The 26,178-nt window shown below is 42.0% G+C and overlaps 1 protein-coding gene across 1 annotated transcript in view; it reads right to left on the reverse strand.

The window, feature by feature from the left end:
- The window catches only part of LOC109929875 (potassium channel subfamily T member 2-like), a 636,785-nt gene that overhangs the window by 354,501 nt on the left and 256,106 nt on the right, over positions 1-26,178 (reverse strand). Inside the window, exons 7-9 of the mRNA XM_048602052.1 lie at positions 19,762-19,836; positions 16,246-16,329; positions 15,748-15,842 (exon numbers count right to left, since the gene is read on the reverse strand). Of these exons, the coding sequence (XP_048458009.1) occupies positions 15,748-15,842; positions 16,246-16,329; positions 19,762-19,836 (254 nt within the window). The remainder of the gene's footprint in view (positions 1-15,747; positions 15,843-16,245; positions 16,330-19,761; positions 19,837-26,178) is intronic.

Raw genomic sequence — 26,178 nt, forward strand, 5'->3', positions numbered from 1 at the left:
GGCCTGCTGTGTTCATCCAGCTCTATACCTTGTTACCATTTAGAAAGACAAAGGCAGCAGATACATGGGAATACCATCACCTGCAAGTTCGCCTCCAAACTTCTCATCATCCTGACTTGCCATCCCTTCAGTGCCACTGGGTCAAAATCCTGGAATTCCCTCCCTAAAGGCATTGTAGGTCAAACCAACGTCAAATTTGCTAATCTTCAGGCACCATCTTTGCCGCTGGGCCCATACTCCTCTGTCACCACCTTGCAGCTGCCTGCGCTGGACCAACACATGTCAGGGTTATGTCTCCCGCTGCTGGGCCCACTTCAATGTCGTTGTGATGCCCTTCCGCCACTGCTTCACTGCCAACAGTGCCATATCAAACCAACAACAAAGTTGCCAATCCTCAGGCACCATCTTTTGCCGCTGGGCTACCTTGCCGACATCTCCTCTGCCAATGTAACAGCTGCCAATCCCAGGTTGTGCGCTCGCTTCGGAAATTTTGTCCCATGTTTAGCAATTAATAAACACGCTCTATGTTACTTCAAGGCAGACTGCTTGAATTGGCTCTTTTTAAAACACGATTTCATTTAAAACTGGGAGAAAGATATCTGCAAGGGACTTAACCATGCCGCAGCCCGCTAAGGGGATGGCTGAATAAAAGGAGCCAGTTCACACCTCCTCGTCTGGAACTCAATGGTTTGATCCCATCTGGAGCTGTTAGAAATTGGGCAATCTGACCGAGGAACTGGTTTGTAGCACCATACAAGACAATGCTTTATGCACAGTGCTGGTCACCACTCCTCAGGAAGGAAATAACTGCTGCAGAAAAAATGCAGAGGTTTTTGCTTGGGCTTGAAAATTGCAGCTATTTGCGAATGATTGGATAGGCGAGGGTTGATTTTTCTTCAAATACAGACGACGGCTGAGGGATGGCTTAAATGTGGTCTGCCAAGATAACAAGGGACTTGAATACAATGAACAGGGATAAACAGCAATGTTTCCTTACAGAGAGGGGTCAATAACCAGTGGGCCCAGATTTAAGGTGATCCGTAGAAGTGTTCGAGAGCCGTGTGGGAAAACCTTTTTTTTCATGGAGAGAGGTGGGTGTCTGGAATTTTCTGCCCAGTTTGTTGGTCAAGACAGAAGCCCTCATCTAATTTGAAAGCAAGCTGGATCTGTATCTGAAATGCTGTAACGTCAAGGCTACGGACCAGGTGCTGGTCAGTGGGATTAAAATGGATGACCCATTTATTAAGATAACGCAGATATAACAGACTAAATGGTCTTTCTGTGTGTTGTAAGTGTTCTCTGGTTCTATGTTAATAATCATCATTATATTTTTCTTGGTACTTAATGCATTACTGGCCAAACGCTGGTGAGTTTGTGTGTACAAAGATCTTCATTTGGTAAAGGGAAGACACATCTCTGAAACATTATTGAGAGATTTGAAAAATAAATGAAAGTAACCCAAAGGAGCTGAACACTATTTCCAGCTCATACGAACTAATTATTCACTTAGTGCAGACATGAATCAAATTGGTTTTTTAATTAGTCACAGCAAACAATCGGTCTCAACTGATTTCATACCATTGTCATAACATACGATTTGATAATTGTTAGTTACCAACTACCTGTTGCACAACATGATAAATCACATGTCTGCACACCTTAATTAAACACTTTCTTCATATAATCCAGCTAGCCACTCCCTACAGCAACAACATAGTTTCAAAACCACATCATATTTAATTTGCTCTCTAGCAAGAAAATATTTCGACCTAATTGAGAATTAATCTTCTTTCTAATTTAATGTATTTTTCTAATCAACCTGTTCGGAGATGTTACTACACACCGCTGGAACAGGTGGAACTTGGATCTGGACCTCCCAATCCAGGGGTCAGGACTCCACCTCTGCACCACAAGAGGGCCCTTTGAGAATTAATCATATGGTCTAACTATGATTAAGGGGAGATGTATGCAATAAACTAAGCTCAAAGGAGGCACAAGTACATCAATAAATATCATTACAAATCCTGTTCTATCATATCAACATGAATCTATTTCGTATAGCAGTCACATTTTAATCAAAGTCCAAATGTATTGAAACACAGCCAGTCTAAGTTTCTGGTTCAATTTATTTGTTGGCCATGTTTACTTTGTTTTTATTTAAACTCCTTTTCTTCCACGTATATCAAAGGCTATGGATTTATTGCACACATTTTCAGTCACAGTTGAACAGTTTTCCTTCATAACCTCAAGCACACATTCAAGTCAGAGAGATTTCTGACTAAAACATCAAGTCACTAGGCTGGCAATAGGCTAAGTATTGATTTAGCAGTGGCAGTCTAGACTTCAATAAACATATGACTAAATCATGAAACTGTCCTCCAGTCAGAAGACTTGAATGAGTAAAGCAGAGATATCAGAGGATTGAACAAAAACAGAAGTTGCTGGAAAAGCTCAGCAGGTCTGGCAGCATTGGAGAAAAGGTTACCGGCCCCGAAGCGTTAACTCTGACTTTTCTTCACAGATGCTGCCAGACCTGCTGAGCTTTTCCAGCAACTTCCGTTTTTGTTCCTGATTTACAGCACCGGTTTTTAATCAGAGGATTGAGCTTATGTTGCACTGCTTGAGGAGGCAGCAAAGCCCATTGATGTCATCAAAGTGTTATATACAATGTTTATGCTTCCTGGCCATTGAAAAAGCAATTGCTTTCCTTTAATGCAGGTGCTGAAGGGAGAGATATATGTGCAGGGCTTATTAACCAAGAAAGCAGTCTGCTTTGTACAGAATACCTACAACTGTGCTCCTACCCTACAACGGTCTGCACCATGCCTGTTCAACACATTAACAAGTGACAGGTAGTTGTTTATTGGCAGAATACCCCAGGCAGTCTAGACCCTTTACTGAAAATTAATGTAATCCCCATTCACCAACATCTGAACATTTCCCTGCAGCAGGATGATGGAGCTGCTGCAAGAGGTCAGGCAGCACCATCACCTGCTGCACCCAGGAGCACAAAGAAAAATGACTTAATCCAAAAAAAAATCTTTGGAAATATGGAAAAGCTGCTGTTGCAAACCTATATTTAATAAGCAGCATTCTTAAACTCTACCATGGACCTACAACAACTGTACTGCAATGCTTAAATTTGCTGCCAAATACGTTATATTGAAGGCATTCTTTAAACGTAATTAAAGAGGATACATTTTAGCACCAACATGTGAACTAGATATGCCTTCTTTTTTAAATAGAAAACTAGGGTGATAGGGAAGGGTGGAGATTCAACTCCCAGTGGGACGTTGCAAGCTGTCTTAAACTGCCTACTTGAAATGAGCATCAACAGGGAGCTAGCAGGGTTTTGGATCTGTGAAGTTTCCTGGAAGTTGAAGGGCTTGAAAGGGCTAGGAGAGTAGGGAGAGCGAGTTAGGTGGGTTTTACAGATGAGATAAGGAATTGTAGGATGCTGATGCAGCAGTAATCATGCTAAGCCCAATACAGATTGTTGTCACATCTAAGTGGCAAGATCCCCACTGGTTTCTCACAAGTAGGCCATTACACTGGGCTCTTCCCTGACTGATAGTACCTGGATTCACATATATTTCAGGCTTCTTCCAGAGTCAGCTGGGTACTTCACAATCTCAAGAAAACAGTGGTTTGTTAAAAATGAGCTTTAGGGAAAGAAGAGCAAACGATTGAAAATGTGAAGCTTGGTTCCTACCAGGCAGGGGAAGTCAAAAATCCCTCATCTGTTTTTATTTGCGGAAGTTAGAGAATGGCCCAAATTTGGACTTTAAATATATTCCAAGTCAAATTGAAAACAGTAAGGGCATTCTGCTCATTCACAAATTTCCTTCCTTGTGTGTTGATTTGATCCCTCTGGTGGAAAACCAGCAAGTGGGAGGGACAACCTCTGGACTTTCCATCTGGTAGAAAAGCCTGGGTCTCTTTAAGATCTTATCGGTGAACTGGCCACCTATAATAAGCAAGCGGTCTGTTCATCAAAAGTGATTATTCGACTTCCCAGAGGTCACCTTCTGGTACTTTTCTAATTTGAAATAGTTGGACAGGGTTTCAAGACTGGGAAAAGTTGCTGTTCAGAATGGTTGGTACCCAGATTCCACTTTTGGTATCCCACTTGTTTTGCAAGTGTGGCTGGTTGGGTACAGTTCTGAAGAAGGGTCCCAACCCTAAATGTCAGCTTTCCTGCTCCTCTGATGCTGCCTGCTGTGTTCCTCCAGCTCCACGCTGTGTTATCTCAGACGCCAGCATCGGCAGTTCTTACCATCTCTGGGTACAGTCTGTACCTTCCTTGTTGTGAACCAAAGGTATTACTATTTGATATGATGCTTCAGTTTCTGGGACTTGCAGCCTACCATACTTGGCATTACACCAGCACTGAAATTCATATATCACAGTATTCATTTGCTTGATGGGCAAGGCAGACATCTTTTTGGCTTCACAGCAGCATCTTGTTCACAGTGAATATCACTTGTGCTGCTGTTGCTGCATAGTAGCAGCTTCACCTGTTGTTCAAGTCTTTGCATTACGTTATTCTCCCAGGGTAATCTGACTTAGGATTGTCAGTCGAGCCTGTGTTGTAGTGCACCTACTGGAAGCTATACAAGTTAAAACATAGGGCCCTGGTCTTTGAAAACAGAAAGAACATGAAAATGCACTGCGCTTGTTCTGCCTCAACAAAATTGGTGGTGCCATTCACTGGTTCAATTCTGACCTGTGTCAAACTATCTGACTTAAAATTTAAATAAAGCCTGCAGAGAACTGTCAATCATCACTAGTAGGCACGTTCTCAATGAAAACACCTCTATCAATCAGAGTCCACTTACCTATCAACACTCTCCTCATGTAATATAAATGCTGTTTCTCTCCTTGTATTGTGTGAATTATCGTCATGAGTGCAAGGTGAAAACCTTTTTTAGGTAGAGAATTCATCAAGACAAACTGGAGAACTTTCTTCATAGAACATAGAACATAGAACAGTGCAGCACAGTACAGGCCCTTCGGCCCACAACGTTGTGCTGACCTATTATCCTGCTAAGATCAAACTACCCTGCATACCCTACATTATACTATCATCAATGTGCCTATCCAAAAGTTGCTTAAAAGTCTCTAAAATATCTGACTCCAATACCACTGCTGGCAGCACATTCCACATGCCCACCACTGTCTGTGTAAAGAACCTACCTCTGACATCTCCCCTATACCTTCCTCCAATCACCTTAAAATTATGCCCCCTCGTAATAGTCATTTCTGACCTAGGAAGAAAATCTCTGGCTATCCACTCTATCTATGCCTCTAATCATCTTGTACACCTCTATCAAGTCACCTCTCATCCTTCTTCACTCCAATGAAAAAAGCCCTAGCTCCCTCAACCTTTCCTTCAATTTCATCTGTGTGCGGATCCTGAAGTGTTTAGCCAGTTCACAGATGCCAGCATCAGATCAAAAAGTGACAGCTAATACAAGGCTAGTGGTGTGGCACAGGGTGGGGGGCAAGGTCACAAAAGGATACAAATGTGGGGATGAGTACAGGAATGAGGATCTGGAAGCAATTGAGGATAGATGAGCAGGATTTAGTATAGTGTAAGATACAGGCAGAGGATTGGATGAACTGAAGTTTATGAAGAGGATGGGAGCAGTGATCGAATAGCAAACTCTGTAAATGACAATGGCATGAATGAGGATTTCAGAGGCTGATGGGTAGTGGCATGGCAGAAATAGGCTTTGTTAAGGAGATGGAAGCAGGAGGCTGCCCTTACAATGCAGAATATATGGGATAGGAAGCTCAGCACATGGACATATAGGCAACCAACATTTCAAACCTCTGTTGATGGTGATATAACATAACAGGATGAAGGCAGTGTACACGTGGAAGCTGGTCTTATACCAATGGATAAAGATATACATGTAGATTAGGAAAAGGCAAATACTAAGGAGAGATTATTTGGGAGGCTCCGGAGTAAAAGCGGAAGAAAAGCCATTGCTCTAATTTTCTACTATATTTGCAGAACTCAGAATAAAACCAAGTGAGAGCAGACACACTGATTTACATATAAAAGAAAAAAACAGCTGGACGAGAATGATGTGGTCAAGGGGAAGTAAAACAGCAGAATCACATTGATATGTGACTTTGGCTTGCGCTGTTCCAATGCTTTGGAAGGGTAGGAAACTGGATCAAAAAGCTTCAAGTGTGGATTTTCAAGAAAGGTAGTCAAGAATTAGATAAGATGTAGCAAGCTCAACAACTTTGGAGAGGCGAAGGATGTAGAGATATTGTGGTAGGTAATAAAAACAAGGGGACTAATGATGGGCTTTTTGAAAGCCAAAAAGATCTCACCTGATGTGGGATAACAAGGTGTACAGCTGGATGAACACAGCAGGCCAAGCAGCATCAGAGGAGTAGGAAAGCTGACATTTCGGGTCTGGACCCTTCTTCAGAATTGACCTATTCCCAATTCCTTCGCCTCCGCCTTATCTGCTCCCAGGATGAGGCAATCCACTCCCGAACATCTCAGATGTCCTCGTTTTTCAAGGACCACAACTTCCCCCCCTCAGAGGTCAAGAACGCCCTCGACCGTGTCTCCCGCATTTCCCGCAACTCATCCCTCACACTCCCTCCCCGCAATAACAACCAAAACAGAATCCCCCCCATCCTCATGTACCAACCCACCAACCTCCGGATCCAACGCATCATCCTCCGACACTTCTGCCATCTGCAATCTGACCCCACCACCAAAGACATTTTTCCCTCCCCACCCTTATCGGCTTTCCGGAGGGACCACTCTCTCCGTGACTCCCTTCTCCGCTCCACACTCCCCTCCAGCCTCACCACACCCAGCACTTTTCCCTGCAACCGCAGGAAGTGCTACACCTGCAACCTACACCTCCCCCCTCACCCCCATCCCAGGCCCCAAGAAGACTTTCCACATCAAGCAGATGTTCACCTGCACATCTGCTAATGTGGTATACTGTATCCGCTGTTCCCATTGTGGCCTCCTCTACATCGGGGAAACCAAGCGGAGGCTTGGGGACCGCTTTGCGGAACACCTATGCTCGGTTCGCACTAAACAACTGCACCTCCCAGTCGCGAACCATTTCAACTCCCCCTCCCATTCCTCAGACGACATGTCCATCCTGGGCCTCCTGCAGTGCCACAACGATGCCACCTGAAGGTTGCAGGAACAGCACCTCATATTCTGCTTGGGAACCCTGCTACCCAATGGTATCAACGTGGACTTCACAAGCTTCAAAATCTCCCCTCCCCCTACCGCATCCCAAAACCAGTCCAGCTTGTCCCCGCCTCCCTAACCTGTCCTTCCTCCCACCTATCCCCTCCTCCCACCTCAAGCCCCACCCCCATCTCCTACCTACTAGCCTCATCCCAGCCCCTTGACCTGTCTGTCCTCCCTGGACTGACCTATCTCCTCCCTACCTCCCCACCTACACTCACCTTTACTGGCTCCATCCCCGCCTCTTTGACCTGTTTGTTTCCTCTCCACCTATCTTCTCCTCTATCTATCTTCTATCCGCCTCCCCCTCTCTCCCTATTTATTTCAGAACCCCCTTCCCCTCCCCCTATTTCTGAAGAAGGGTCTAGGCCCGAAACGTCAGCTTTCCTGCTCCTCTGATGCTGCTTGGCCTACTGTGTTCATCCAGCTCTACACCTTGTTATCTAAGCTTTTTCCCAGAGTGGGGCACTCAATTACTAGGGGTCACGATTTCAAGGTGAGACGGGAAAAGTTTAAGGGAGATATGCGTGGAAAGTTCTTTACGCAGAGGGTGGTGGGGGTCTGGAACACGTTGCCAGTGGAGGTGGTAGAGGCAGGCATGATAGCGTCATTTAAGATGTATCTAGACAGATACATGAATGGGCAGGGAGCAGAGGGATGCAGATCCTTGGAAAATAGGTGACAGGTTTAGATAGAGGATCTGGATCGGCGCAGACTTGAATGGCTGAAGGGCCTGTTCCTGTGCTGTAATTTTCTTTGTTCTTTGTTTGTTAACTGTGGCCATAACCTAACCGTGTTAGGTTCACCAATCAGCCTGTAGCCAGCAAAAAAATCAGTGACTCCATAATAGCATTTAACCACATAAGCAATGAATGCCTGTGTTTTAAAAATTAATGACAAAAGGCAGGAAGAGCACCTTTGCTATTTCTCAATGCTCCTTGCTGACTCCACGACATCAACTCCATCTATCCATGGGACATCCAGCTTTAATTCTGGGCTCTTTCCTATTGTCCGCTCTATATTGCCCATTCACTGCTGAACATATCCATCCAGTAACTGCTGTTTAATCTGGAAGGGACAGGGAAGTGCAAGGGGTGCTTGGATGTTTGCAGGACTGCTTGGCCTCAGTGGCATTGCAGGAGAGAGTTGAGGTTGGTGTTAGTGAGAATGCAGGAACAAGCATGTGCAAGCAAATAATGGAATAAATAAATGGCTGGCTGAATGGTTCTCTCAGGAAAAGTCAGGTCCCAGGCAATTTCATTTTGCCAGTGCTTAAAACCAAGAGTGCAGTAGACTGAGAGACAATTGACTAATGTGCGAACAAAATTTCCAGATGAGAAACTCAGCTAAAGGAGTTTCAATGTTGTCAACAGCACATCAACTGAACAAGGTTCAATAGTCTCAAGGAAAGATCCGTTACGCCAACGAATTAATTGATTGATCCAATAAAACCTACTCGGAGTTTCCATTTTTTTAAAAGCTGGCTGTATACATTTCAGCTAAGCCACAAGCTCAGAATTGTAGCCAGCATCCAATATTACTTCACAAAATCCATCAAGAAAACAACACAATTTACTCGTATTCTGCCTGCTGCTATTTTATTTACAAGGAACTGAAAGTTCAGGCACAATTGGCAGAGTCTCAGATGGAGATTATAACCAAGGGAGAAGTCTACAGGATAGAATATCAAACCCGAGCAACGGAAAGGAACAGTGTTTAAGAAGAATGAAGATCTCCAAGGAAGTAATTACTTGGGGTTGGTCAAATGGTAGCACAGTGTTCTCAATGGAGAAAGCAGCTGTGCTCATGAAGGTCATGGCAACCCTTATGATTTTCATGATTGGATTACTCTGACCACTAGGAAGGGAGTAAACTTTACAAGCCAACAAATTATTCAACTGAAATTTGATCAATCAATAATGTCACATTGCAGAGAGATTACAGCCCCATGAGTTTCCACAGTCATGCAAATGAACAACTGGAAAAAAGGGCAAAAAATATAAGACATTGTTGAATTCTACAAGATCTCGATTGTGTTTGGTTGAATTCATATTAAGGTAAGGGTGTTCAAGTTATCTGGTGACTTATTAAAATTGCAAAAGCTCCACATGGGCTGAGTCAGTGTTGCATAAGGTTTCCTTGACATAAATGAACAAAAGCCAAACATCTTCAACACCATCCAGTCACCACCAGTTACAGAATTTGAAAGCACCTGCCAACTCCAAGTCCTGTTGCTACACGATTTGGGTCGCTGCCTGAAATTATGTTTTCTTAAATTAATGCATAGCCTACAAATACCAGTGCAAACTGTGCTTGAAGGGAATACTGATCAGAAAACCACTGTTACAACAGAGTTGTATTTCTATTACCAGTGCTTCAATTCAGTGTAGCTCCCTGGTGAAAGCACTAGCTGAGGAAATTTACACAATCTGAACTGCATATTGCTGGACCTAAGATTATTCTGTTTTCTTCAACAGAAAGTTTTAATTTTTGATTATTCAGTCATACCATTCCATATTTTAGTGTAATATTGAAACTAAAATAAACTGTAATGTATATTTCATATTTATTCTGCTTCTTTAAATTATATGTGTGCTTTTTTGCATAACTATGATTGTCATTTTACTGTTTTGGTTTGTGCAGTATTTTCAAAAATTTAACTGATTAATTTGGCCAAGCATGATTACATTTAAAAAAAAAAACTTTTTTACACTGTTCAAATTATGGTATTACATTAGCAATATTCTTTGTGTTACCATGATTTTGAGACACTTTGGAAGATGGAGAGAATAATAAAACAGAACTATCATGAGGCAGAAGGAAAATGTACTCTGTGTTACAAGGGATTTGATATGATCACTCTGATAAAAACCAGAACACAACTGAAAAATTTTAACATAGATTTATAAAAGGAAAATTTTGTTGACAAATCTGCAACATTTTGTTTTCAGAATGCAACCAATAGGGTAGTTAAGGGGAAACCTGAATGCATTGCACTTAGATTTTCAAAAATAGTAGATAAGGTGTTGAGCAACATGCGATTATAGACAATTGGGTTCTGAAATTGGGAGTGATATTAGCATAGATTGAGGATTGGTCACTGGACAGGACCACAAGGCCAGAAGGACATAAGATACAGGAACAGAATTAGGTCATTCAGCCCATCAAGTTTGCTCCATCGTTCGATCACTGTTAATGTGTTTCTCAATCCCATTCTCCTGCCTTCTTCCTGTAACCCTGGATCTCTTACTAATAAGGACCTATCTATCTACCTTTGTCTTAAATACAGAGTCAATGACTTGGCCTCCACAGCCCTCTGCAGCTATGAGTTGCGCAGATTAACCACCCCCTGGCTGAGGAAAGTTCTCCTTCTCTTCGTTCTAAAGGGTCATCCCTTCACTCTGACGCAGTGCCCATGGCTCCTAGTCCCTCCTACTTGTGGAAACATGTCCACCTAATCCAAGCCTCTCAGTATTCTCTAAGTTTCAATCCTTCATCCTTCTAAACTCCATTGAGTACAGACAGAGAGTCCTCAACAGTTCTTCATATAACAAGCCCTTCATCCGTAGGATCTTTCTTGTAAGCATCCTCTGGACACCTCCAATGCCAGCACATCCTTCCTTTGAGACAAGGCACAAAACTCCTCACAATCTTCCAAATACGGTCTGACCAGAACCTTATCCAGCTTCAGCAGTATATTTCTGCTCTTGTATTCCAACTGGCTTGAAATGAACGTTAACCTTGCATTTGCCTTCCTAACTGCCAATTGAATCTACATGCTAACCTTAAGAGAATCCTGAACTAGGACTCCCAAGGTCCTTTGTGTGCTTCAGATTTCTGAAGCTTTTCCCTGTTTGAAAAGTAATTGATGCCTTTATTCTTCCTACCAAACTGCATAATCTCACACTTTCCAACAACGTATTCCACCTGCCACTTCATCGTCTACTGCCCTGGTTTGTCCAAGTCCTTTTGCAGCCTTCCCACTTCCTCAACACTACCTGCCCATCTACCTATCTTTGTGTTATCTGCAAACTTAGCAACAATGCCCTCAGTTCCTTTGTCCAGATCGCTAATGTATAATGTGAATAGTTCCCTGCAAAATTCTCCTAGTCACCGGTTACCATCCTGAAAAAGACCCCTTTATCCCCACTCTCTGTCTTCTGCTAGTCAGCGAAGTCTCTATCCCTGCCAGTACCTTGCCCTGAACACAATGGGCTCTTGTCTTATTTAGCAGCCTCCTGTGCGGCACCTTGTCAAAGGCCTTCTGGAAATCCAAATAGAGCATGTCTACTGGCTCTCCTTTGTCTAACCTGCTCTTTACATCCTCAAAGAATTCTAACAGATTTGTCAGGCATAACCTCAGCTAATAGACTGAATATTAGTATGAGAGGATTGTCCTATGCATTATCCTAATCCGGCCTCCTCATCCTAATATTCAATGTAGTCAACTTGGGTTACACTCCCTTTAAAAGAATTAGATCCTTTCTGAGGTAAGGAAATCAAAACTGCATCAAGGTATGGTCTCATGAAGGCTGTAGGCAACTACAATGAGACATTTCAACTGGCAAGAGAATGTTGGCTTAGTTAAGATGTAATTGCCATGGCAATCAAGTGATCTGGACTAATACTCTGGACACAAGACATGGTGGAATTTAAATGTGGAAATAGTGAGAAGACTTAAGTCTGCATTCCCTGGAATTCAGAAGAATGAGAAATCATTTCACTGCAACATTTAAAATTCTGAATGGAGTTGATCGACTAAATGCAGGAAGAACTTTTCTCTGCTAAGGAATGTGGAATTTGATGTCACAACTTCAGAATTTAGGACTAGCATAAGAAAAAATGTCTTGACTCTCAAAAGGTCGTGAACCATTGGCATTTGACTAATGTAGAAAGCTATAGAAATTCAATTGTTAAGTATGTTTAAGAAAGATAATAGAAGATTTTTGGATATAAACAATTCAAGAGCGAAGGTAAATTTGAGGAAGAAAATCAGACATCATATTGAATAGAACAGCAGGTAAAGGGATCAAATGGCCTACCTATGTTCCTATTTCTTACATTTTTATCTTCTGATGGGCAGTAAATTGTAATGTTTTGTTTGTGGTGCTGCATGCTCCCACAATAAGGAATCATGAAAATGTATGACTTGTGAATACATTTCTACTTCAAAGTCATTCTTTCTACTTTGAATGTTATTTAATATTCAGGCTTATGCTCACAATATGTAAAATATATCTCAATAGATCAGTTATTCACAGTTGATAATTTCAGTACAAATGACTCCTTACAGATGGAAAACTTAATTTGCAATCACACACACACACACACACACGCACACACACACACAAAAAAACCAACAGCAGGTAGTTTAACAGCTTGAAGTTAAAGTTATGAAATATGTTTGTTACTTTTTTCCATGTAAAGTACTTGCCAATAACTCTTTACTACTTATCCTCTTAAAAGGCAGAAAATTGAAGTCCCTTTCTGAATTCATTGCACTTTGGCTGTGTTTCCATGATGGTAAACCATTATTTACTTTCCTAACTTTGATATTACTCATTATATCCATGAGGCTCAGAAAATGGAATTTGTGGTGTAAAACACTTTGGAAAGATCTAATAAAATAACTGCAATCATTAGTTTAGAGTTGTGCTTGGCTACACTCTCAGCCTGCAGTGTTAAGGAGTAAGGTATAAGAAATTCTGATATCATCCTATCAAATATATTTGGCTATTCCAGCAGTTTAGCTAGTAGAAATCGCACAATGCCCAGTAACAGTCATATTACATTTCTTATCCAGCAGAGGCAGAAGTTGTGTCAACCATTTACACCTTCCGCATATCGAAGGACAACTTCTGTTTATCAGGTCAGCTGTAGGAGAGTTTCTATGCGGATTGGGAAATTGGCATTCAGGAAAACCTTACAATCCATATCAGTACTTAGTTGAGGGCATGAACTCAATTGAATGGCAAAGCAGGCTGATTGGCCAACTCCTGTCCCTATTTCTTATGATCATCTGATAGATCAGATCTTTAACCTAGGAATTCAGCTGAGGTTATTTCACAACAACTTGAAGCTAAGATCCCATTTTCCAATGTGGGTCACAACCTTTTGTCCATGCACCACTTTCCTCTTTTAATCACAAATCCATTTGATAATTTGATCCTGTGCCACCTATAGACTCCTTGGGTAGTTTTCAAAAGGCAACACACTGTTCATTTAATCTCTTTGTTTTCCAGGTATCAGGAAAAAGAATTTACAGGGATACAATTACATCAGTCCACCAGTCATTCAGGCCATTAAACAGGAACAGTCAAGAATAAAACGAGCTCCTGAGAGGAGTAGTCAGGAAAAACAGGGTGCCAACATATAAGGAAAAAAAAATTATAGCTAATTTGTTGTGCAACTGCGACTGGTTGTGCATCAGCTTGACGTCAACTCTCCAGCTCCTGGGCAGCTGAACCACTTGCGGCTGTGAACAATATAGGGGAGAAAGGTTTCCACACTGGAAGAAGTAGGCTCTCTCTGTATCTCTGCAGCCAAGTAATTCAAGCCTGAAGACAATCAGTTATCTTTTTTCCCCAAATTTGCTGTAAGCTGCTACCTCTAGCCAGTGAGTGTGAAAGTGAACAATTAATGTCTAAAGCCCCCGTGACTTCAGCAAAGAACAGAAAGAACCTGGAAGGAAAGGAGGAGTTTAGAGAACAGAAAGTCTAGAGAAGAAAATGGAACACTTTATTGAAGCCTGTGGACTGGTGCTATTGAACTGTGTTTCCCCAGTTATTTTCCACTACCCATAACACTGATTTTGTTTTTATCTGTGTGTGTGTAAATGTTTTTAAAAGGGGTTAGATTTTTAAACAGTATAGTTAAATGTTGATATTTCATTGTTGTCTGTGCTTTGAATTTGCTTATTTATCATAAATAGTAGATTTTGTTAAGTTTAGAAATCTGATGAGTCTTTTCTGTTGACCTGGGTCCTTTACCTAATCAGCAAATGTTTTTAGAAGTGCACAAGTACTCAGAACAGACATTACATTTTTGCAGCTTCCATAGTTCTGGGAGTTAAATGCATGGACTATAATTTCTTTGCTTTTCTCATCCTCTTTTATTACATAAATAGTCTTGTTTACTTTGTCCCTCCCCACCCGTCCCCTCCACCCACAATTTCTCCTTTCCAAGTGATTTATTCATTCAGTTATATCATGGTAGCAATTCTCAAAATATCCACTTACTAAATTTAATAAACTATTTATAGTTTATTAATAATTAAATCATTAACTTAGTAAAAAATGATTGCATCTTTTTTCAGTTAGTATCGGAGATCAGCAAATTAAGTCTCAAGAATCAATTTTTACTTGAGGAAAATATTTTAAGAGAGGTAGACAGCCACACTACCGTCCAGGTATGGTGCAAGCATTAATAGAAAATCAAGTGTCACACAGGAATCATGCATTGAAATCGTAGAAAATAGACTGAAATGTCAAATTCTGCGGACTCAAAATCCAACAATGTTAAATCAGCATTGCAGAATTGAGACTAATGTTTTTAAATGACAGACTTGTGTCACAGAAATTGTGCAATTTGCAAAAGAACCTCAATTTCTACAGATTTAAAAACAAAAGCCATAATTTTCTTTATGATGATTTGAGCGCTCCTTGTTCAAAAAAACACAGAAAGCCGATAATGCATTAGACTTTATGCATCAGAAATGCCTAACAACCTTGGCCACCTCTATCAATACTGCTCCAAAATCAACCACTGGGAAATGCACAAGAGCAGCTCACAGTAACTCAAAATTTGTGGAATAACAAAGATTATAAACATGAAATTCTCAGTAGGCACAACAGATATCTTAGCAGGTGAGGACCTATGACATTCAAGTAGTGAAGTAAAATACAGAAATATAGTCATATTCAGACATGTGCGAGTTGTGTGTGTTTATCGTAAATGTGCGCTTCCTAGTAAAAAGAAAAGCACTTTTTTCTAAGTAGTTTAAGCACATTTAAACAAAAGGCATGATTAATCACTCCAGCATTACTAAACCTAAGCATTTAGAGGTTTCTGTTGGACATATTCTCTTAAAGTATGGCCCTTCATTGCATATATTGTGAAGGTCTGGTTTCTTAATTCAAATGTGTAGAATATAACTTTTAGTTCAGGAAACATTTATGACAATGTCTCATCAAGAAACTAGCAATAACCCCAATGCACATGGAAGTCAAATCAGCTCAAGTTAATTAGTAATTAGATAACAAGTTACTTCTGTTTATTTAATAAGGTCAGAGTTAACAGTCAGTGACTTAAACAAGAACAGCATTTACAATTTGGACCAGGAAAATGGTAATGTCTTACTCTCACATTACTGAAGAACAGTTCAATGAATTCAATGGGTAAGTGGGATGTTTTGGATTTTATTTGCATTTCCGAAAGAAAACTTTAATGGCAGATTGGAATCATACAGAAATATGCATTTTCACAGAACAGTTTGACATAACACTTACCAGGTAAAAATGAGGCACAGTAAAGTGGATATGAGTATAAGAACCTGATTAAACATAGCAGATTGGGTTCTCTGGATAGCCCTATGAAGATCATTCTAAATGAATAGAAAAAAAATTAAAATTAAGGGCAATGTCCTGTTTATTTTTAATGCCACATTCTATTGTTTCAGACAAAAGTTATATGTGTTTATTGAAATGCAAAGGCTTGATGATCTAAGAGATGGATGCAAATAAAAACAATGATGATGTTTGCACTTAAACAATTAACTTGTAAATTCCAATGAAGTGTTAAAATGACCTGATTCTACACAAATTATGAAATGATATAACTTTTCAACTAATTACAGCGATTGAATTATCAGTTTCTAAATTCTGGTTATTCAGTGAAATGCTAAACAGAGGTCCTGTATACATGTACAATAGGATGGAAGGATCCCATGATACTATTCAAAGAAGTACAGGAGAGACTGGGAAGGTTTCCAAGGTTCTCATACTCACAATCATATTCTCCAGGGCATGCTTGGCTAACCAGCAGTTCAGAAATACTGGGATGAATAGATTCCTTAATGGAGACCAAAATATCTGGAATCAAAGCAGTTTGGTTGAACATACAATTTCAGAGAACTTGAGAACAGAATGGAAAATCTAATATCTACAGAGTAAAATGGACAATGTCACACTGACTATAAAATATCGTAGAATGACCTAAGGATGGGAAGACACTTGAGTTGAGAGTTTAATAACTCCCAAAGGTGAGTTCAGAAGCAGTGCTGTATGTGATTGGACAGGAGGGTGTGAGGTTTTGAGCCCATCACCCCACCTACTTGCCCCTGATCTAGTCTGGCCTGAGAAGTCTTTCAGGTGGCCTTCCCACCCAGAGGTTAACTAAGGCCCTTAAGTAGCAAACACTGCTATTTATCAAGTGAAGGGAGCCTGGGGGTCAGTCAGCAAACCCTGCTAGGTTTGACAGTAGTCTACAAGGGACTGTCCTTCATTTACGGGCGCATTGTATCCAACTGACTGTGGTTTCTACATGCAACTGCCTCAACTTACAAACCGTATTGGATAGCTGCTGGTTTGCTGCTCCTTGAATTATCACACATTTCCTGTTAAGGTCCTGCATCCACATCTCTAACCCTTGGCCCAATTGTGTCAACAAACTGGCACAGTGGCGCCGATTATAGTGTGTGCCCTGTGGTGCCAGAAAGAATTGTTCCTTCCTAAATACATATTGTGGGCATAAATGTGGAGTGAGATTCTTTGGTATGATAGAGACCAACTTACTGGGCCTTTGGTCTGTCTTGCCTTAGTCACTATTTGTTGTTAGATAAGTCACTAAGAGTGTATTCGGTGTCATCAGCAGTTTATCCTGCCCTATCATAGGATGGAGTCAGAACTTCAGTAACCGTGGTGGCATCCTTGTTAATGCTTAATAAGACCGTTGGTTATGGCCTATTGCTGTGAGCAAGGCCAAGGGTGTATTCTGAAAAGCTCTCATAAGCCCTTGTAACTGAGAAAGCTGTCTTCCCTAATGGCACACGTTGGTCGTGTTTGACATTGTGCGTAATGCACCGCAAACTGCTTTTCAGAACTCACCCAACAGCACTGCTCCATCAGAAGGTCTGAACTGGGGATGTTCACTGATGATTGCATAATGTTCAGCACCATCCATGCTCATCAGGTACTGAAACAGTTCATGTTCACATGCAACAAAATCTGGACAATATCCAGGCTTGGGCTGACAAGTGGCAAGTATCATTCACACCACACAAATGCCAGGCTGTGACCATCACCAATAAGGAACAATCTGACCAATGGTCCTTAACTTTCAATGATGTTACCATCACTGAATCCCTCACTATCAACATCCTGGGGGTGACCATTGACCAGAATTTCAACTGGGCTCACCACATTAACACAGTGGCTACAACAGCAGGTCAGAGGCTAGGAATACTGCAGCAATTAACTCATCTCCTGACTCCCAAAAGCTGGTCCATCATCTACAAATCACAAGTCAGAATTGTGATGGAATACTCCCCACTTGCCTGGATGGGTGCAGCTCCAACAATACTCGAAGCTTGACACCACCCAAGACAAAGCAGCCGGCTTGATTGGCATCACATCCACAACAATTCACTCCCTCCACCATCAACGCTCAGTATCAGCAGTGTCCATTATCTACAAAATGCACTGCAAAAATTCACCAAAGATCTTCAGACAGCACCTTTCAAACATATGACCACTTCCATTCAAAAGGACAAACACAGCACGTACATGGAAACACCACCACTTGCAAGTTCCCCTCCAAGCCACTCACCATGCTGACTTGGAAATACATCGCTATTCCTTCATTTCCCTCCCCACGGGCATTGTGGGTCAACCTACAGCACATGGACTGTAGCGGTTCAAGAAGGCAGCTCATCACCACCTTCTCAAGGACAACTAGGGACAGGCAATAAATGCTGGCCCAGCCAGTGATGCCCACACCCCATAAGTGCATAAAAATGTCTGTAGCTGAAGGATCAGCAAATATGGTGTTGGAAAAAAATGGATTTCAGGGAAAAAGTATTAGGGAAATCAATGAGGTCAAAGACTGATAAGTCCAATGGACCTGATGGGGTGCCTCCTATGATATTAAAGGAAGTAGTTATAGAAATAGTGGATGCATAGCTAGCATCCGTCCAAGAATCCTTAGTTTCTGGAGAAGTCACAGAGGATTTAAAAACTGCCAATGTAACACCCTTATTCAAAAAAGGAAGAAGACATCAAAACAAACAACTATAGGACAATTAGTTCAACATCTGCAATTGGAAAAATGTTTGAGTTTATTGTAAGGATGTTAGAACAGAGGATTTAGAAATGCATAACATGAATGAGCAGAGTCCGAATGCGTTTATGAAGGGGAAATCTTACCTAAAACATTTATTAGAGTTATTTGAGGTGGTAACAAGCAGAATAGATAATGAGAAACCAGGAAATGCAATATATTTGGATTTCCAAAAGAATCAATGGGCTGAATCTTACTTTTTATAAAATTAGCTTAATAGGGGTCAGTTAGCTCAGTTGGCTGGATGGCTCGCTTGCAACACAGAGTGATGCCAACAGTGCGGGTTCAATTTCTGTACATAATATCTGCTGGCTGTGTAAGCTGCTGGACATATTTCACCATAGCCCATGTCACTCAGAGCCCTATATAAATTTCTTTCCTTGACACTCCAACTTGAAAAACCGATCCACTACCCTTAATTAGACAAAAGAAAACTGGTCTCCACGCAACTTAAAGGAGTACTCTTGTGGAAATTCCAGTGAATGCCTGTTTCTTCATGAGTGCAGGATAAATTCAGGACTGGGCACAACTAATCCAACTTCTGTTTTCCACTGGCAGAGGGAAATTTCAGCCCATTGTCCCTTTTTTGGAATTTAACTATCGTGTACTTTCTTAACTGAGCTACAAACAAAAATGACAGGGAGCAGAAAGTGGCAAGATTATTTTGTTATCAAGTTTAAGCAGTTTGATGCTACCTTGTTTTAATTAGATTCATTGATGGCAGCATGCAACTGGAAATGAATTTGAACTCTGATTAGTGAACACAAGAGTACATTAATTCATTATGGTAAATAAAATGATCCATCACCTTAATTTACAATATGTCAGAAGTACGCAAACTGAATATTTGAAGTCTATCCTTCACCTGAAATGAACATTCTTAATTTCTGAATTACAGCTGGAGTACTTTGCAGTTCGAGCAAAAATTCAACAGAAAATTGAATAGCCAGTCAGATGTGACCTTCAAATAAATTGTCGGTGTGAACAGCAGGGGTTTATCCTGCCTGTGCTTTTTATAAACACAAAGAAAAAAGTGATTTGGTTAAAATAGTAAGTCTCTGTTTTTTGGAATGCAGCCCTGATGAAAAGATGTCCTTTGAATATGCTGCTCACGTTGGAAAATATTAACTTTATAATCGCTGCCAACCAAACCCCCACTGAATATTTGATAGCACAGACAGACTCACTGTGATGATAAAGGGCACGGTGTTGATCATCTCCAGGATGAAGGATATTCGTAGAATTTGTTCCCAAATGTTCCCCTGTGAGAAAGAAATAACCACAAGTAAAAGGTCAGAGACTTCAATGACTTCAGTATGAAACAAATCAAAAAAAACAATTAACATATGAAGAAAATTTATGCTATTATTAAATTTTTTAATTCAATCAGAGCTGTGTACAATCCACTGATGCCTATTAAATATAATACTGGGTGCAGTGAGCTGTGTTTACCTCCATATCTAATGTATTTAACACTCTATAATTATAGAATAATACAGCTCAGAAGGCATTTGGCCCATCAGTGGTTCTATGCAAGGGATATCTAACTAATCTATTAGCCCTGTTCTATCCCAACAAATCCTGAAAATTAACTTACCCTTCAAGCTTTTACTCAATTCCTTTCTGAAAACTGTCAATGAATCTACTTTTCCAAGCAATGAATTCCAGATCATTATAACTCACCCAGTAAAACATTATTACAATTTTTGCCTCTGGAGCGATTCCCAACACTTTAAAATTTTGTCCTCTGGTTACTGACCCTTCTGATACTGGAAACAGTTTCCCTTTATTTCATCTATCGAAACCTTTCATAATCTTGTATATCTCTTTCTGTTCTAAGAAGTAGAATCCCAACCTGTCCAGTTTATCCACATATCTGCAGACCCAGATCCTGGGACAATTCTATTAAATGTCACCTGCACTCTCTCCATTGGCCATTATATATTTCTGAAGAGTGATATCAGACTTGAAACGTTCACTCTGTTTTGCTATCTCTCGATGGCGCTGCTAGACCTGCTGAGTTTCTCCAGCATTCTCTGTGTTTGTTACAACAATGTATTTATTCTCTGGGTATGAGTTCTCACCTTGCTACGTAGTGTAGGATTAAAGCGACCAGGAGACAAGGGTGGGAGTTTCCCTCCCGTAAGAGACATCAGTGAATCTTTAGCGTTTTTCTAACAATTCAGTTGCTTTCATCATAATTTCACCATAAACCACTAGGCGTTGAAACTTACATTTCCAAAACATGTAATCTAAACTCCCAATCGCTGAATTGTTTATCGAGTCCTTTTTTTTATGTATTTCTGTAAGTATGGTGGGCTGTCGCTTTAAAAGTCTGATCATGTGACATAATGATGACATTAGCCACTGTTTTGGGCAGTTGAACAGCTCTCTCTAACCTCACTACCTGTGAAGTGAGCACCTCCACAATTGAGCTCCTGCTGTGTCATGCTTTGTTGTCGTGGTCCTTCTCGGAACTTAACAATAAACACGAGGCTACCTTGCTCTATCAGGTTCTACTGGACATGTACACCATTTCTGCATGATCTTGTGAGGGCAACTCAGCCATGTGCTAGAGAGCAGCTGAGAGCCAAGTGTCACCTTATTTTGGGAGGCTCTGCCACATGTAGTTCCACTCAGGTATTTGCTGGGCCAGCAGTGGGCCTTCCCTGGGAGAGCTGGCAACCATTCGAAGGCCAACAGAGCTCTATCGAGGGGCAGCACCACCAGGAGGGTGCTGCAGGTACGACACCCACACAAAGTCTAGCATCATCACAGGACTCGTGGCTTGGAGCGAGTGATGGGAGTGGGGTTGGGTGCATGGGAAGAGGCTCGGCAGACAGAACGTGGTCCTGGTGCTCAGTGGTCACGCACTTCCCAAGACCAGGTCCTTCGATCACCTACCAGCTATCCGCCCCCTGCCCAAAACCTGTCTTGCACAGGTACATTTATTGTGTTCTCCACCTGGACAACTGCCCTCTTTCTGGTAGATTAATTGCAGGATAAGACCCTTAAGTGGGCATTATTTGGCAGTGGGGAAGAAGAGACATCTACAAGTCTTCATGGCATGGACTTTAATTAGGGTGAAAGTAGGAAGGTGGTGGGGTCATCAACTGAAAAGCTCTCATTACCAAAATCACCAGAGCTGAGGTCACAAAGTCCCACTCAAAATGTGCAACAGACTCCTAAATATTTACATTTTAATTGAAAGTCATTGGCCTCCCCATCATGTAATAGGGAACTGCAAGCAGTGTTTGATGGCTCAAATGCCTCATTAGATTGGGCACTGCCAGGGAAGCTTGTCACCTCCAATGAAGCCATTGTTCTACTTGAGACACTCTTTGCAGCTCTTTGGAGCCCCAGTACCTTTTTCTATACTAGAAGTGGTCAATAAATGCAAGACGTTGGGCCTGTTAGTTATCCTTAGGCAACACAGTTTCTGCAAGGTTTTCGTCTTGCAGGCACAAGAATTTATTGATTTAATTTAGACCATTCCTGAAAACAGCACTAAAGCTGGCTGCTCCATTTGTCAAGGAACTCAAATCTGCATTTCGCACGTAGAAATCCCCTTGCCTCTCGATTCTACCAGCCTCATTTTGCTAACGGCTTCGATAACTTCAGCCCTGAGTAAAGAAGCAACCCAACTAAATTGCAGCAATACAAGTGTCATGATATGTTACAAACACTAAGCATCACGAACTCAATACGGCTCTATGGGCCCAAAGCCAAAACTGAGTTTCTTGACAAGTTAAGTAGGCTACCATTCTTTTTGTTAGGACCGCAGCAATAAATAATGCATTCCCTTTGTCCTGCCAGCTTCCATGTTCATTCGTCCTGTAGTGCTCAACAGTGCCAACCTTATTTGGAGGATCAATGATGTCACAGAACTTCAGATCACAATCAGCGTGTGCTACCAAATGCCAAGACTGCAGCAGAGATACACCATCTTTTATGCATCTACCAGTACCACAGTGCAACACAAAAATTTTGCATCTTCACAAGATAACTCCTAATGCTTGAACTGATTCTTGGAGTTCTTCAAGATTGCCTGGTTAGATTGACTGCTGTGTCATCTAACACAGTAGCATTAAAAAAAACACAGCTATAGCAGTCAGAGACAAAAAAGATTTCCTGTTTAATAGGCTGCTGACACTCTTGCAGTCAGTAGATCAAATCAAATGAGTCAGACATTTGAAAGTAGCCTTTCCACACCACCCTAACATTAACTCAGGTACCAAGATGAAGGAACAGTTCTTTCCATTGGGTTCAACTGTACATCTGCATCTATGTAGGTCATCTCAAAATTCTGAACAAGGCCAAGAACAAAACAACTGTCAAACTCCTCTCTAGTTTCAGCCAAACATTTATTAATTATTAATTATAGTCAATACAGTGTGGAGCTGGAGGAACACAGCAGGTCAGGCAGCATCAGAGGAGCAGGAAAGTCGATGTTTCGGATTTACACCCTTCATTCAGTCCTCTGATGCTGCCCGACCTGCTGCGTTCCTCCAACTCCACACTGTATTTACTCTGACTCCAGCATCTGGAGTCCTTGTTATCTCCTGTTCATTAATTATGGTATGGCGAGGGATCTTTCAATATGTTTTGCCTTGGTGCTTCCCTTTGGTCAGGGGCTTTTGTGACACAGTGGTAGTGTCTGGGCCTGAAGGCCTGGGTTCAAGTCCCGCCTGCTGCAAACATGCATCATAATAGATCTCAACAGGCTTGTTTACAAAGTATTTCCTTTAGTCAGAGTTTACTGGGTATATCATCCACTTTTTCCTTCTAAAGGATTTTCCAGTAGGAGAATGATGTGAAGTGCACTGTTGAAGCATTTTAAGGGACATAGGTCAAACAATCACCATTTCTGTTGAACCAGACAAGGGTTTTGAAAATAAAAGTGTACAATCTATCAAGGACTGCCTGATTTTGTACAATGTGTAACTATTTCACAAGATGGAATCTTACTTTCTTTTTTGGCTAAGTGTGAGTCGCGCCAAGTTTGGTGGAATGAAACTCGCCAAGAGATCAAGTGAGTTATCGCACCGCATCTTACCAACCTCGCCTCTAGAGCAATGCAACCAGTCCTGTGACTCTCTGGATACTGTCTCTATCAACAGCTTGCTGGTTGCAATGGAGCCACAGGCCCAGCACCCTCAATGGATGCTGGAGTAATATGCACAACCGTACTACATCATCTCAGGCATTGGTCTTCAGGGCCAAATCCAGGGTGAGAGGTGGCCAGACAGCATTGGCTCCATTCCAGGTATCCCATCCTCACATGGAGACAGGGCAGTGCCAGGAGACACTCAGCCACAGGAAGAGCCACACGCAGCTCCCTTGGCAATATATTGCAGAGGTGGCCGGGCCCAGTCTTCCAACTAAACCCTGTCTAACCATGCCCCGTTCCTTCAAATTTCAGGCTGGTAAGGATCACCTCACCTCAGGCAAGAGGCATTTCTAACCCCTCTGGATATAAACACCCCTGGGGTCATCTCACCAAAACGTCAGGGCCAACGGGCTCCAGTACAAAGCATGGGGCTCCCTCTACCTAACCTGCATAACAGGGGAGCTCAGTGAGGCACAGAGAGAGGGAGAGAAGAAGGAAGGTTTTGAGAGGGCACATGGTGCTCTCAGCTGACACTTAGGTACATTGACAACTCAAACTATATCTCTGTGCAAGACGCAGATGTGCCCTGCAAAATCATCCCTTGCTCTGACAATGCATTATGGTTGGGGTATACAATGAGCACTAGTTACATCTATGAGAGCATGGTTAATAATGTGTTATGGACCAGACTCCCCTCAAAATATTGTAAGAAGGTAGCCTAGGACCTAACGTTTTCTTATTTTAAAGGTAGATGTGAAGTGCTGTGTTCCAGATGCAAAGCAACTGGTCAGAATACTTGACATTAAGCAAAACACAAATTTATTTAAATACTATAATTAAAGTACAAAGAGAAAAAAAGTATTTAGTGTAACTTAACTACTGGAAAATTTAACTGAATAACAGATACAGTAACTAATACCAATTAACTGTTCCAATATAGTAACATCCCACAAACACACTCCTTGGGAAAAAGGCAAATTCTGACAAAGATTCTCACATGCAGTTCTCCAATCCAGAAGGTAAAAACATCAAGAGAAAATTCAGGGAAAGCAGTGGCTAGGAGACATTCACTGAAGCTTCCAACTTTTTTGAGAACCCAAAGGCTTCTTATGTTACTGAAAAAAGCACAACTCAGAAACTTGGATCTGAGAGAGCTGTCCACACCCTTTCAGGTTGTTTAAAAAGAACCCAAGGCCTCCCAAGCTGTTTACTCAAGTGGTATTCAGTAGCCAGTTCAGTACCTCTGCCTTATAACCTCTCTTCGAAACAAAAAACCAGGACAAAATAACCTCTTAAAGTGACAGCTTCGTGACAAATACATGGACATGGCATTGGCTGACTCGACACCTTAGGCCTCCCCACCTTTCAATATTACCTGCAGTTCTGCTGGTTGATTTTATGGGAGTGTCTATCTCAAGCAGTAGTGGTGCCAGGGAAGGTACAACACACTGCAGGTTCATGATGTACAACGGCCAGGGAGTACACAGCCTGCATGCCTGTGGTGTTAGCATGCTTGTGTGCAATGTCCATGTTTTCCCCTATGAATGGTGGTGACTGGTTGGAGACTCAGCTCCCTCTCTCTCACCCTCAGTTCACTTAGCCCTCCTACTGCAAGTGTGACTTGAGTGGCTAACTCCGGTAGACATTTGCACTGACCCTTGACTGGTATCCCCACATGACCCTGACTGTGCTGGATCACCTTTCCCATCCTGGCCCCCACGGAAACGAAGGATGGCCCCCGACCTGCTCCCTGAAGCACAAAGTCACAGCCTGTTCTGCAAAGTCGCTCCAAGCAGACAGCTGCCTTGTGCTGATGCCCAGCTACAGGGGCCTGTCCTTGACTAGCAGCTTTGGACCCACTGAATGACGGGTGCTCCATGGTGTTGGGTGCGGACCAGTCCCCAAAGACTTTCGGGCACTGTTGTTCCACAGCTTGCTGCAGATGCACTGGGTTTGACGCAAACACTGCTGCCACATGGTACAGGTGGTAGCTTGATGTTGCTTACTGATGTACAAGAAAACACACAAACACACTCGACTGAGCAATGTGCTTAGCATGGCTACCTTCCCAGTTGTATGGCAGTGCCAGTGCAAGGCACAGCAGGGAAAAGCTTGTATGTTTTCAGCATGCCAGTTGGCATCAGGTGAATGCACATTGAGAGAGCAAGGGAATGGGCCTGGTGGGCAGCCTCATGCACTGGGCCCCGCTCCCTGTGAGGACACTGTACCTGATGCAGCTGTGTACTGCTGGTTACCAGTGAGCAGTCCTTCCCAAGGGTAGGTTTGCAGGGCGCAATGCCTGGGTACTGCATAACTGCCAGGACAGTGGCGATGGCTCCCTGAAAGTTGGGTGTCCATGCCATTCGTGAATGCTGTCAGGCAATCTGATTTCCATGGCAAGCTTTCCCAATGGCTAGTCTGTGTGGTGAACTTGGTACCATTGCAACCCGTGGTGAGTTGGGCTGTTAACAAGGCGTTCAAAAACCAATAAAGA

Source organism: Rhincodon typus, chromosome 10 (assembly GCF_021869965.1).
Source record: "Rhincodon typus isolate 14 chromosome 10, sRhiTyp1.1, whole genome shotgun sequence".
NCBI lineage: Eukaryota > Metazoa > Chordata > Chondrichthyes > Orectolobiformes > Rhincodontidae > Rhincodon > Rhincodon typus.